The sequence below is a fragment of the Euwallacea fornicatus genome, chromosome 10 (assembly GCF_040115645.1).
Source record: "Euwallacea fornicatus isolate EFF26 chromosome 10, ASM4011564v1, whole genome shotgun sequence".
NCBI lineage: Eukaryota > Metazoa > Arthropoda > Insecta > Coleoptera > Curculionidae > Euwallacea > Euwallacea fornicatus.
Window position 1 is genome coordinate 1,353,458 of NC_089550.1, and position 13,085 is coordinate 1,366,542.

At 37.3% G+C, this 13,085-nt stretch overlaps 2 protein-coding genes across 3 annotated transcripts; one reads left to right on the top strand and one right to left on the bottom strand.

The window, feature by feature from the left end:
- Nucleotides 1–623: 623 nt before the first annotated feature.
- On the bottom strand, nucleotides 624–5,743 carry RYBP (ring and YY1 binding protein). Its single transcript, XM_066286730.1, has one exon. The coding sequence runs from the start codon at nucleotides 5,585–5,587 to the stop codon at nucleotides 5,132–5,134; it is 456 nt and encodes a 151-aa protein (XP_066142827.1). The 5' UTR covers nucleotides 5,588–5,743; the 3' UTR covers nucleotides 624–5,131.
- Nucleotides 5,744–8,364: 2,621 nt separating this feature from the next.
- On the top strand, nucleotides 8,365–11,419 carry LOC136341590 (uncharacterized). 2 transcript variants are annotated; one of them, XM_066286728.1, is made up of 4 exons: nucleotides 8,365–8,483; nucleotides 9,986–10,141; nucleotides 10,420–10,579; nucleotides 10,738–11,419. In XM_066286728.1, exons 2-4 carry the CDS (start codon nucleotides 10,051–10,053, stop codon nucleotides 11,180–11,182), a joined length of 696 nt encoding a protein of 231 aa, XP_066142825.1. In that variant the 5' UTR covers nucleotides 8,365–8,483; nucleotides 9,986–10,050; the 3' UTR covers nucleotides 11,183–11,419. The 2 variants fall into 2 exon arrangements, with proteins under 2 accessions (XP_066142825.1, XP_066142824.1); XM_066286727.1 differs by lacking the exon at nucleotides 8,365–8,483 and having other exon boundaries at nucleotides 9,810–10,141.
- The last annotated feature ends 1,666 nt before the right edge of the window (nucleotides 11,420–13,085 follow it).

Genomic DNA, 13,085 nt, shown 5'->3' on the forward strand with positions numbered 1-13,085 from the left:
GACTAGAAACAATTTAAATTTAAAGCGAGTTAACGGAATCACCAGTCAAAAATGTCACCGCTGACATCGATGACGTTTTTGACTGATAAGCTACGTGCATTTTGCCAAAGTCATCCAAGTGACGCTTATCTTACAGTGACAGTTACATAAGCGCGATTTATTTATTTATTTGCAAGCCAAATTCGGAAAGTCAACATCTCCTCAATTATTAACCGCAGGAAAAAATATTCGGCAAAACTTCATATTTTGAGGTCCTATACACGCACCTGTCCCGTGTCCAATCCCTTACAATTCATCTTGTAAAATTATGTTACACAAGAGATAAACCATCGTGCATCAACGCAGGCACTGCAGTTTCTATGCAGTTGTTCTATTAAAAACTGCCCGAGACCGACCTTGGTTGTGATTGCAACATGTCAAAATAATCACGCTGAGGCCATAAAAAATTCTTTGTCCCATTGTTTATTATGCAAAGTAATGCAGCCATTGCAATATTATGTATTCCAGGTCTCTTATGTAATTGCCTCCTCATAACATAACAGTAATAACGCTTGGTAGCAGCTGCTTTTAATATTTCTATACGCACCACCCGGACGCGCAGCTGATATAAATAAAACTAAAAGTTATATAAATAATAATTATTTATTGTTTACAAATGACGTTGGAATTATCAGTACAAAGATTTTTTGGTACAAATGTGTACACATTTACTAGTCACACGTAATCATATTATACACAAAAATGTACAATAATGTTGGCCCCCGGAATGAGACATATCTCTCAAGAGCTCTAATATGCAGATTGATCCACTTATTTAATAACAAAATTCATATCGATTGTTCGGTGATTTTTCGCCTCGACCTTGGCAGTAGTCATATTTTAGTTCATAAATTTTCCTCAATGAACAAGTAACTTTCAATAGTAGGAAATTTGCACGCTTCGGTTATCAGACATTCTTTTATAGTAAACAAAATCGATGTAAAATTAGCAGTCTAATATTACAAAAAGGGATGTACGCTGATTTGCAAGGGCCTGCTACCTTTCTACCAAGTGTATACGGGGTGTCCTACCAGAGGCCGCCGTTAGACGGTTAGGGAAAAAGATGGTCTGCAGAATCGCATGCAATCCATGTCGACGCTTGCGGTGGACATGGCTTTGGTAAACCGCAATGTTTTAAGGGTTTAAAAAAATTTTAAAGTGGCGATTTTGTCGCGAGAAACGAAAAACGTGGAAGACTGCCGAAAAAGTTTGAGGGCAATAAATTGCACGCGATGTTGGACGAGGAAGAAGCTCAAACGCAACAACTCGCAAGATCAATTAAACGTGTCACGAGAAGCCGTTTCCGTGGATTTGAAAGCCATGGGAAAGATCCAGAAGGTGGGAAAGTGGGTTCCGCAAGAACTGAATGAACGACTAGAAAACTGAAAAACTTACTCGCCGGGTATAAAAGAGTTATTTTTCCATCGAACTGTGGCTGGCGATGAAAAGTGGATATTTTTTAAGAATCCTAAGCGTAAAAGATCATGGGTAAGTCCAGGCGACATCGACCGCTAGGCCAAATAAGAAAAATGAGAAATAATGTACGTTCGATAGAAGCGTATCAAGAGTATTTGCGAGCCAGCGTACATAGATCGCAATAAATAATTATACATAAGATTGTAATAAAAATGAGCAAAAACGGCCCAATTCTGCCTAACTTATTATTAATATAAAATTTCCAATTTATGATAAATTCCTTAAAACCATCTTAAATTTGCTCGCCCTGTGATTAAATTTTTCTAATATTTTGAGTCTCCTAAAATCTTATTTTGCTGTGTATCTGGACTGAGTGATGAAATTATATTACACTACACATTATAATTAAAACAAATAATTCACAAACATAAACTATTTACCTAGATATTTACTATTTACATAAATCCCTTAACTACTAATACTGTAAATTTACACATTGACTTCGACCCAAATACATTCAAACTAAGTGTCCTTATGTATATACATAGTTAAAGAATCCGAATTATGTTAATATGAATAGTTTTGATAAATCTGTCTCCTTGAACAACTTTTTGGTACGGCAGTGTATTTTAGGAGCGGTAATCAGATAAACTTATGTAGAAACGGAATGTTTAGAATTAATGATTTGAAATAAACACTTATGATTTGATGTAGATACTATTTATTATGTACATCAATCAATGAATTCTCGTTTAAAAGATATTACAATAACATACCGAACATCACAGATTTTACTAAATTAAAGAAAGCTTCAGTTAGCTGAAACTGAAGCTAAGCCTAATCTGAGGCACTGAAGCTTAAAGTATGGCAATGGAATGGCTTATAAAATGAACTCACGGTCACAAGGAGGAGAATTTAGGATCAAAATATTAATATGCCGGTAATTTTACCGAGAGAATAATTTAGAACTGTAACACGCACTGAAACGTGATTTATGCAAGATAAAAATGGTTGAGAAATACTATCACATATAAATAATGACGTAAGAAATATTTATTGCATGTATCTATTGGCACATATCTTAAAAGGATCGGAAATCAGGCTGAGGATAACAGTGGGTACTATCAGAAAAACAAGGACCAAAGAAAAGCTCATTAAAAAAATGCCTCATGGCCGTTCCAGAGTAAAAAGAAAGGAAGTTTAGTTAGTCCGTGATCCTTGAGGGAAGCCATCCCCACAGTGTGAGCAATCTAGTTCCGTTATGTCAACAATATCAAAAATATTTAAACATTTTCGGGAATTTGGGATGATAAGTTAATAAGGACGATGCAACGAAAAAATTCACTATTAATCTCGGCAGATACTCCAAAATGTATTGCCGAAGGACACAATATTATGGTGTTAAATAAATAAATGGTATCGAGAATCTTCGTAGCCGGAGGTTTATACGGTAGAGTTGTTGTCAAGAAACTACTAACTTCGAAAAAAAATCGGAAGACGAGATTTGAACTTATTTGACAGTATCTCAAGTGCTCACAAGAAAAGTGGAATACTGTGTTGTGGAGTGAAGAAAGTGATACCAGCGAGTGCCTCAAGAATGCACGGTTCAACCCTAAGTATCAATTGTCTACTGTAAAACATGGGGATGGAAATATCATGGTTTCGGGTGTCTTTCTACACTGAAGTCAAGTGTACAGAAAATGTATTAGAACACCTTGCAAAATCATATACTTTCATTTGCTGAGTGAGAAATATCTTTGTCTTGGGAATTTTCAACAAGGCAATGCATGCATCAAGGTTTTTTAGACATTGGTTTGAAGAAATTTGTATCCTTAAAATTCAATGGCCGTCGCAGAGTCCTGATCTTAATACCATCAAATATCTTTGGGAAAACTACACAAGACAAATCCGTAAAGAAAAAATACAAAATGTCAGATATTTATTTGAAATGTTAGAAAGAGAATGGAAATTAACTCCTGTAAAAGTTTGTAGAAACCTTCTTTATTCTATGAACAAAATGTGGTGCCGCGCAGTTACGAAGGGAGACGGATATGCCACCACATATTAAAAAAAACTTGAAATAAATGTTATATTTCCCTGGTTGTTGAAGTAAAAGTTATAGGTTTCCATTTTGTCTGCATTAAAATTTAATTTTTTTGTTATTACTAAAGCAAATCACTAAGATCATACTATAGTTTGTATTTTAAAAGTATACAACCTTTAGTAGTAGTAGACATGTAACTTTAAAATCATAATACAAAAGGAAGGTTGGAATATTGAAAGTTTCCATACTTATGGCTACTACCCTATATACAAATGCTCAGACATACTAAGAAGTGATTAGTTTTGGTAATTTTACCCGTAAAAGTTATTTACTGGTAGTAGAGCTAGTAATCTTCAAAATTAAGTTAATTCCATTATTTAAACTCATCCCTAAACTGAAATGATGTAGACATTTAATGAATCTGAATTTATATACATAAGTGCAGAGCACAGACACACAACCACTTTCTCAAATAACATAATTTTTTTGTCAATTTAATTAAATAAGGCACTTAGGCCCAGTTGTATACTTTCAGTTTAGACTCCATCTTCACTTTAAAATCATTGATAAAGAAGAGTAAATGGAATATTCTACACCAATTTTTTTTTACCTTAACTGAATTTAAAACTAGGACACACAACTGGGCAATGGAACATACTGAGACTGAATTCTTTATTTTACTGAAATGGACGATTTTTTTTTTATATTTGAAAAAGTTCAGGTGCCTATAATATGCTGTTCCAACTTACTAAAAATCATACTTACCTAAATCAATTTTTTTGCCCTCGAATAAATAATGGACAGTGACATATGAATGAGGTTACGAATTTAACAAATCTTAAATGTTAGTAGAGATGTACTAAATTTCTAACCTCATTGATATGTCAAATTTGACTTTTGTCATTGTCTGTTATTCATACAGGAGGAAAACAATTAATTTCAATTGTTTGATATTTCATATTAAAGTTGAAACAAGTCAGTGCTTGATAATTAATGAGTTGGAACTGCTTATATTAGTGCCCAAGTAATTCTATCAACTTTATACCTCTTTGTTTCACCACTCTATATATTCATTGCATGTACAGATAACAAATGATAAAATTTTTAATTTTGTTGCTTCACACTACTTTCCTATCTTATTAATTTTCAAAGGCATCCAAGTTAAAAAGTGCCAGTTAGATTTGAAGTTAGACTTGAATAAGGGGTTGATTGCTGATAGATTTTTATATGTCAAGGGTCCTTGGAAATTCTTAGAAACACTTGATAATAGGAGCCTTCTAAATATTTTGAAAATATTTAAAAAATACCTCAAAGTATGTACATTATGTGCTCCAAAATACTTCAGCAATCTGTTCCAGAGATTTAATAGAATATTCAGAATTATGTAACTTCAATGTAATTTTAAATATACTTGTCATATTGGTAAGTACATTCAGGAATGAAAAATATTGAGAAAGATTTCATAATTAACATTTTAATAAAGAACTCATTGATTGGGTCATTGATCCTATACATATAAAAACCCATATAGTATCTGCTATTAAGGAAAAAATGCTTATGAGCAAGTCATTGTCCTCATGTCACTTGCACCCCCACAAGTCCTGTTGGGGGCTCCCATTATTGCACAGAGATTTACCTCGCATCCATGCTGGACTCAGACTGAGATCCATGATCTGAAGAACTGCAACTTGACACAGTTTCCGTAGTCTTAATTTTTGGTTTATATTCGGTGATAACCACCGTAACACTGTTTACGGTAACTTCTCTGGTTTGGGCAGAGCTCCGGTCGACGTTCTTTAACCGGGGCGGATGGCGCCGTTTCTTCAGGGCTTTTTTGTCTTTACGCTCCTTCTTCGTGCCAATACTGCTGCTTGTGGCCGGAAGAAACTGGCTGGCCACTTGTTGGGCCACCAATTGCGGATTAATCCGGGGTTTCCTTGTGGAAGTCCCCTTGCGAACGTCACACATCAAACATTTAAAGGCTTCCGCGGTGTTCCTGAACGTGCAGACGCTGCAGTCCCAGAAATTGTCCTCGACCACTTTAGGTGCACGTTTCGCCCGTCGAATGGGACTCTTTTTATTGTCCATTTTGCGCGGAAACCGGGAAAAATTCACGATTTTGATGAGAAATCGCGTAAACAGACACACAGAGAAGCCATGTTTTTCAATTAAGAGTCTAGTTGCGTGACTGGCCGCTGCACTTCAAGGCGGCAGCACCGCCGAGCAGTCGATTTTCATCGGACGTCGCAATGTTGCCGGGCTGCGGCTAGTTTCGCTAGGTAGAAACGTTGAGTTTTTGCGTGGAAAGGTAATTTAATTTGATATTCTATCAACAAATGGATGGGATAATGATTAAATATATAATAAATAAGCACACATTGATGTAAGGTGTGTAAGGTTTATCGATAACATGTTTCAACAGATATTGAAATAGCATGTAGACAACGTAAGGTTAACGTCATAGAAGTAGTGTCTTACATTTGCTTCTAAGGAGTTTTTATATAGGATGTTCATTTTAAAAAAATCCCTAGTAGCTATTGAAATATTAGAAGTACCTCTGAAGTCATTTCACCTATTACTCGATGTTTGATACTAAATAGTAAATTGTTTAATCAAAGCCTTACGTTTACGGATCACCGTGTACTCGCGGTTAAAAAAAAATACTTTTGAAAATATCCCTTTTCATTTTCGTTATTTTATTTAGCATTACTTTGAATTAGTTGCTAGTCCTTTGAGGTAGGTTTAATAATCTGGAAAACGGAGAAATATCCTAGTTTACTTCTTCCAGATTTCTATCCAGTCCTACTATATCGGGTACATTTGCAAAGTGATATTATATCCCCACACCCAATATTTGCAACTTATTAAGTAATATGTTCACAATTTGACAAATATTTGAACTGTTATGATAGTTACATTGACGACTTCCGGTTTGACCGGAACTCGTAAATAATTATTACATATGTCAAAAAATGGTAAATTCTGAAGACATTTTTTAATTTCACCAAGTATAGAGAACATGTAAAATAATACAGACATTGATAAATACCATTGGTGGGTAAACGTTTTTCTAAAGAAAGTAATTATTTTTAAAGTTAATTTAAATGAACTAACTGTATGTCTTATCCAGTTTGGACACTAGTGAACTGCTCCTTTTGGTCCATCAAAAAAATTATTTGGCAGCCGCACGGGTCACATTTTTTATAATAAATAAGTTGACGATATTTTTTCAAAAAATCACGTATTAATTATTTACCTCTGTTATATTTATTCCTGATTGATACGCCTCTGCGTATTCCATTACTTGTAGGCAGCACTAAGTAAACAGAATATGCAACGGCGCTTCATAAAGTCATTGGCGTCGGATGTAAAATTCCATATACCTTTTTCTTCGACTGCCTAAAAATTTAAAGTGCCCTTTCTATGATACAAAATATGTTGTAAAACGTCATTTTTAATGCTTAGATTTTAAAGTAACACTTTTACTGTCTAAGCATTAAAGGAAATTTTTGAAGTTGATCTTTTGTATCAATAGAAAACAAACAGATTAATCAATACCAATTGAAGAAAATGTTCTGTTTCACTCCATGAATGCTTAGATTTACTGCCTTAGCTTATTTGACAAATATCGCCAAGGCAGTAAATTTGCAACCTTTTTACCGTGAAAAGCAAATTATTATTTTATAGACCCTTCAAACTGCTCAGTATTGTTTCCAAATGGTTCCTTTGGATTCGCCACGGTCGCCACGGCAATACAGCCAATAAAAGTTTATTACTCAGTAGTTACTACTCGTAAGTATTAGAATAGTAGGTCTATTGTAGCACAAGCTGGTGGAACAGGTCATTACCTACGAGTGAGTCCGGGTCTGAATGAATTTAAATGCATTCCTTCAATTTGAATCGGTTGCTCTATTCATTGAGAGTCCGGCCTGTGACTCCTCATTTTGAATGATCGACATCATTTTTCTACCGTTACAGAATGATTTGCACCTCTAGGAATTTTCTTAATATACCCTAAGTTTTTCATAAAAATTTGGACGAGGCATCCTAGCCACATGCATTTATTACTCAAAAAACTGGTCGAGTTTGGTTAGATGCTGAAGCTGAAAGCCATCCGATCTTCCCGTCATCTTTCTGAAAAAAACCACTTGTTCACATGTGCGCCCCACATTAATCTCGGACAGCCACAAACCGAATTCCTGATCCTTTCTAGGAAGATTACTATACACACATAAATAAGGGGGCCGACACTTTTGTGCCCTCAAGTCAAGTCGAATTCCGAAAAATGCCACCTCTGGTGTGGGAGCAGAGTCCTGTCGGTCGCTGGGATATTCCAAGAATTCCGTTTGTGTAATTTAAGTTCTCCATGACTTTTATTAATGGCTTCCTAGAAATGCCCGTCGGGCTCGCCTCTGATATTCGACGAATGCATCGGATCGTAAAAAAAGAGAACTTTTAAGGGTTTTTATTTAGTTTTTCTACAGTTTTGGCAAACCGCTTTTTATGTCTATAAAACTGTCCTACCGAAGAGAAGAAAAGAAAAAGTTTCTTCCAAAAAATCTTTTTCGGCAACATATGAATTTCTAATACTACACGTCAAGATAGGGGTGGACCCCATTTAAAAATAATGCCGGCAGCTTTTTACGGGGCCCCATACGACCGACCCACGATTCTTGGAATTAAATTTACAAAAGAACTCCGAGTGCACCTCCCCACTCGTACCTCGTCTTTGTCGAAATTCAAAACCGGTGAAATGAATGTCAGAGAACTAAGAAAAGGAGTTACGTTCGATGCAGGTCCGGGTTCAGATGTAAGTAATGTAACCTGATTAACTGTTTGTGCAGGAAGATCTACGCAAAAATCAATTTATATTTCATAGAACTGCAGCGCAAATGGCTAAGTACGGACCTGTGCTTAGTAAGTACCGATGTGTGGTGGCCTATAGTTGTTGCCCTCAGTGTTGAGATGCTCTAAGAAGCTGCAGGTACGCAAAGCGAATTCCTCTATGAAAGAAATCCTTCGGGTCTTTTTCTAAATCACAACCAATAGTACTTATGTCGATGTACACTCTAGTCAGCGGACATAGGTTTAGTTGATCCAGTATCAGAAAATCTGTCTTGGTAAACTTTACAAAAAAATTATTTCTAAAGAAATTATATACTTAGAGTATGTTATTGGTTGATTGTCTGGTTCTGATGGGAACGATTTTGTAGATAAATTTTATAGTATCGTGATATGTTGGCCTTAACCGAATTAATTAAGAGAAATTGAGTTGGAAAACGAAGACAGGTTGCACCAAAATAGGCAAAATCGAAATAAATTTAATTACGCTTTCATTCATTTTAATAAGTTTGAAGACTGCGAGAAAAACGTTAATGAGCTCTGAAAGTTGGATGAAAAAGCATGAGACAAAAATGACGAAATGTGGGAAGAAACAATAAAAAACAAAGAAAACCCAAAATATTTCAGTTGTTTTTGACACTGTTGGTTCATTTTATTACAATTTTGTGTTCGAATAAATTGCATCTGACATTCTTTTCAAGATTTCAAGCAAATTTTGTCAATTGGCAATTTTCGCTTTTAAATTGTTTATAAAGAACTGTCGCGATTCCTGTAAAGGAAAAAGTCGGTGCATGGGATGGAAGCCTTAAAAAAAATAGAGCCCTCCTTAATCCTATGAAACGCATTATACTGAACTGCCAGAAAAAATTTCACTAATATCTTTGCCTTTGTGAAGGAAACCGAAAAGAATCCTTTCTTTTCTTTCGTTTGCTACTGTGCTTTGTGTGTCAGGTGATTGTGAATAAAAGACATACTTAAATGGGGCCAATTCTTTGTAATGCTGATGGCATTTTGAAGGACGGATACAAGGTATATGGCTTAGAAATTTTGCTTTATTTTACTTAAACAACCTTCGGAAAGATGACCAGTAAGTCAACTTGACAGTGGTAACCCAATCACTGTGATCGCGCACTGAGGATACGTTTTTTGACTACGTGTAAATTCACGTGAACCCAATTCAAAATTAGTGCACCCTGAATGGGTGGCCCCAAAAACGTATATGATTGGCGACTTCGAGTGTTTGCGAAATGCGAACTGAGACCGGCCATATGGTCACAAGATCTACTCTACGTGTCCAACATGTTACCACATGTCACAATAAAACAAACACAGTTAAAAAGTCGCCTATGTGCCGCACTAGTTGCTACGACTTGACAACGTTGCTTCTTTACCTTTTCTGGCGGCGCTCTTAACAACGGCCGCACTCAGACATAGTGGGCCGTGAAATTGCGTTTTAGCGTAATTACGCAACATCGACGAGCTCCGAAACAGAACGAATCAGAGGCCAACGCGACGCTGCGTAACTACGTAATACGTAAATATAGGCATTTTGCGGTGTTCGGTGACGTGCGAAGCATTCCTTTTCGAGATTTTGTTATATGGTTATAATGGCCATGATTTACAAACCTTTGGTGAATCCTACAGCTTTGATTGAGGAGGTGAGGAAACGGCCATGTCTGTACGACAACCGGAGCGGGCATGGGAATCACATGTTGAAAAATGCGGCCTGGGGCGAGATCGGAGGCGTCCTGTTCGACGATAAATGGCAGGAATACACTCCTGCGGAGAAGGATTTGCGAGGTAATATTAAAATTGAGGACCTAGTTTGTTTACAAATTTACATTTTATTCAAAATTATCGTAGTTAATTTAGAAAACTCACGGTTAAACCGGACGATCCACAGGATCCTTATTTTTTCTAAAATTCAGAGATAGCACCTGTCTATCATTATTCTGGCTACCAGCGTGACCAGATTTCGCCCTCCTGTAAAACCTCTGCAACATTAACATGACAATAACGAAAATATTCTTGATTATTTTAACGGTTTTTGAGACATTTTCACGGCCTTGTTGTTGCAGTTAAAGATATGCAAGTTAAATGGAAATCAATCAGGGACAACTTCGCCAGACAATTGCGCTTTCAAGACCAGGCCAAAAGTGTTCCCAATTATTCAAATTCGACCAAAAAGTATATGTTCATGGATCAGCTATCTTTCCTGCAACCGTACATCCACAAAAGGTAAGAAAGTAGAATAACGTTTCTTTCATCTTTCCTGGCATCTCTCGCCTCTGAGGAATGGCAACATTGCAATATTCCATTTTCTTTCCTCCCCCGGAGTTACAACTTCAAGTTCATCACAAACATCACTTTGACGTTGTTATTAATTCATATTCTAGAGAAAACAGAATCACCTTCTCCGACGACAGCAAAGACAGTGCCGGAACAGATTCTGAAGGGAGCCTAGGAGTGGCGGAGCCGAAGCCTCTCACGTCATCCGGTGACTTCTTGGAGATGTCATCGGCCTCCCCATCTCAAATGCAATTTGTCTCCATTCAACCCAAACCATTCGTTGCTGGGACTCTAACTCCCGTCGAGCTCAACTCAGGTTTGAGCTTCGGAGAGGAGCCGCCCATGAAGAAAATGGCCAAGTGCTTGGAGGAGTTGGTCGGCCTTCAAAAGGAGCAGAAGGGGGACGATCCCATGGGGAATAGGAAGTTTTTGCTCTCGTTGTTGCCCTTCATGAAGAAATTGCCTGATGACGTCAACTTGGAGGTGCGACTGCAATTGATGAGCGTGCTAGAGACTTATACTTCCTCGAAGAATGTTCTCAGTGGTCAGTGATGGTGGTAGAGATAGAATTGTGGAATAAACGTTAGGTTGTAAGAAACAAATAAACGTGTTACGGTACTGAGCATTGTAATGATAAGGAGTCAGGAAGAGGCCAGACAGGAATAACCGATTAAGTTGGAGATAAGGCTGTCGCAGATACTCGTGTCGTGTGAAATTGGACTAGAAAATATGGCCTGCTTTAGTTGGGAACTATACACTTTGAAACTGAAACGCGAACTCAAACTTTAACCATGTGTTTTTTTTTTTCTCCTTCCAGTTTCAGGATTAGATTTATAGCCCACTTTTTGCTCCCCCTACAGACGAAATTTGACCATAATAATTTTAGTTGGGTCTGGCCAAACCGGTCGGCAGTCCGTATTATAAAATTCCAAGTTGCTTGGGATCCGTTTGATAAACTGTTCGCTCGGGACCCCAAAGCGGCCTGTCAAGTGTCAGGCTCGGAGAACGAACGAAAAACAGACTCAGTCAGGAGAAAAAGAGATCGCGACCAACGAGAATCGAGATCTTGAATTTTATTAGCTTCAAACTTTCTTCATTAACTTTTTTCCAAACTTTGGCTCCCTAAAATCATCTTACTGCGAGCGTGAGGTGAGGTGGCGATATCGCACGCGATTTAGAGCCGAAAGGAGCGGTCTGCCGGTCGGGTGTGGTAAAAAGTCTTATCGCACACGAGAGGAAGTCGCATGTGTTAGTGTCAAAAATTTTGTGGACAATGTCGAGCAGTGGCCATAAAAATGCCTGCGGTAAATCCATGAAGGAGCTAACCCCAACTGAACAACTCTTGGGAAAAGAAATCGATTAAGGCCTAACACGCACTTGCGATTTTCGGCCGTGCGACTGTTTAGTCGCAGAAACGCAACGTATATTTTTTTACAGAGTGTCCCAAAAATAAAATGACAAATTTAAAGGGCGGTGAGGGACATTGATACATAATCTTTTCGTAAATAAACATATGTCTGCGAAATAAAAAAAAAACGTTAATTTTTCATTTGAAGAACTTGCCAACACGCTCCTATGGAGATACAGAGGAGGTGTTGCAGTCTGGCCCGCGCACTCTCCTGATCTCAACACTCTGGATCTTTTCCGTTGGGGTTATCTTAAATCTCTGGTTTACCAAATACGTATTCGTAACGAGGAAAAACTCCTAGCCAGAATAATGGCCAGATGCGCACATCTAGAAGCTATTCTCGCAATATTGCATCCTCGAGTCCGCAGTGCAATCTGTATATTCAAGCAAATGGGCAACATTTTGAACAATTATTGTAAACCATCCTTAATACATTAACAAAGCGATGTTTAACGAGGGCAAAAAGTTATTGGAACGACCGAAACCATATTGTTTTTTCTACGCAAACGGCTCGTTTGCCGGCATACGTTTGTTTAAGAAAAAAGTTTGTGTTGACGTCACGCACCACCCCTGAAATTTTATCGGTTAATTTTTGGGACACTCTGTGTAGTTGCGCGTACTTTCCATAAAAAAACCGCAACGACTAAAAAGTTGCAACGCGACCTGTTTTTCTTGCCACTCGATTGTTGCAAGTTAAAGTAAAACATTCATAGATCAGCTTCAACACTTTTTAGTGCTTTGGCAGCCAAAGTGACTTTAGATCTGAATTTCGACTATAGTTCGATAACAATGTCGGAACGCTCGAATTTAATTTTTGTTGTTATCGACAGTGAAAAATTATTGCTCGTGGTAGAAAGGAGACAGGAAAAAAATCAAAGGAACGAACGTTCTCCTGGTATTGCAGCTTTCCTCCTTCTAGTGTTTTGGCGAGTTAGTTGAGGCCCCATTAGTCTAAGCAGTTCATTAAAAGTATTTGCACTCATACGATAAAACTGGAAGAATTTTAGCGAATATTCTATTAGCACGTGACGAAGTGTATGAAACTGC

Coding starts and splice junctions, on each gene's coding strand:
- RYBP (XM_066286730.1), bottom strand. CDS start 5,587: ATGGACAATAAAAAGAGTCCCATTCGACGGGCGAAACGTGCACCTAAA.
- LOC136341590 (XM_066286727.1), top strand. CDS start 9,940: ATGGTTATAATGGCCATGATTTACAAACCTTTGGTGAATCCTACAGCT. Junction 10,142..10,419: donor TGCGGAGAAGGATTTGCGAG/GTAATATTAAAA, acceptor TTGTTGTTGCAG/TTAAAGATATGCAAGTTAAA. Junction 10,580..10,737: donor CAACCGTACATCCACAAAAG/GTAAGAAAGTAG, acceptor TTCATATTCTAG/AGAAAACAGAATCACCTTCT.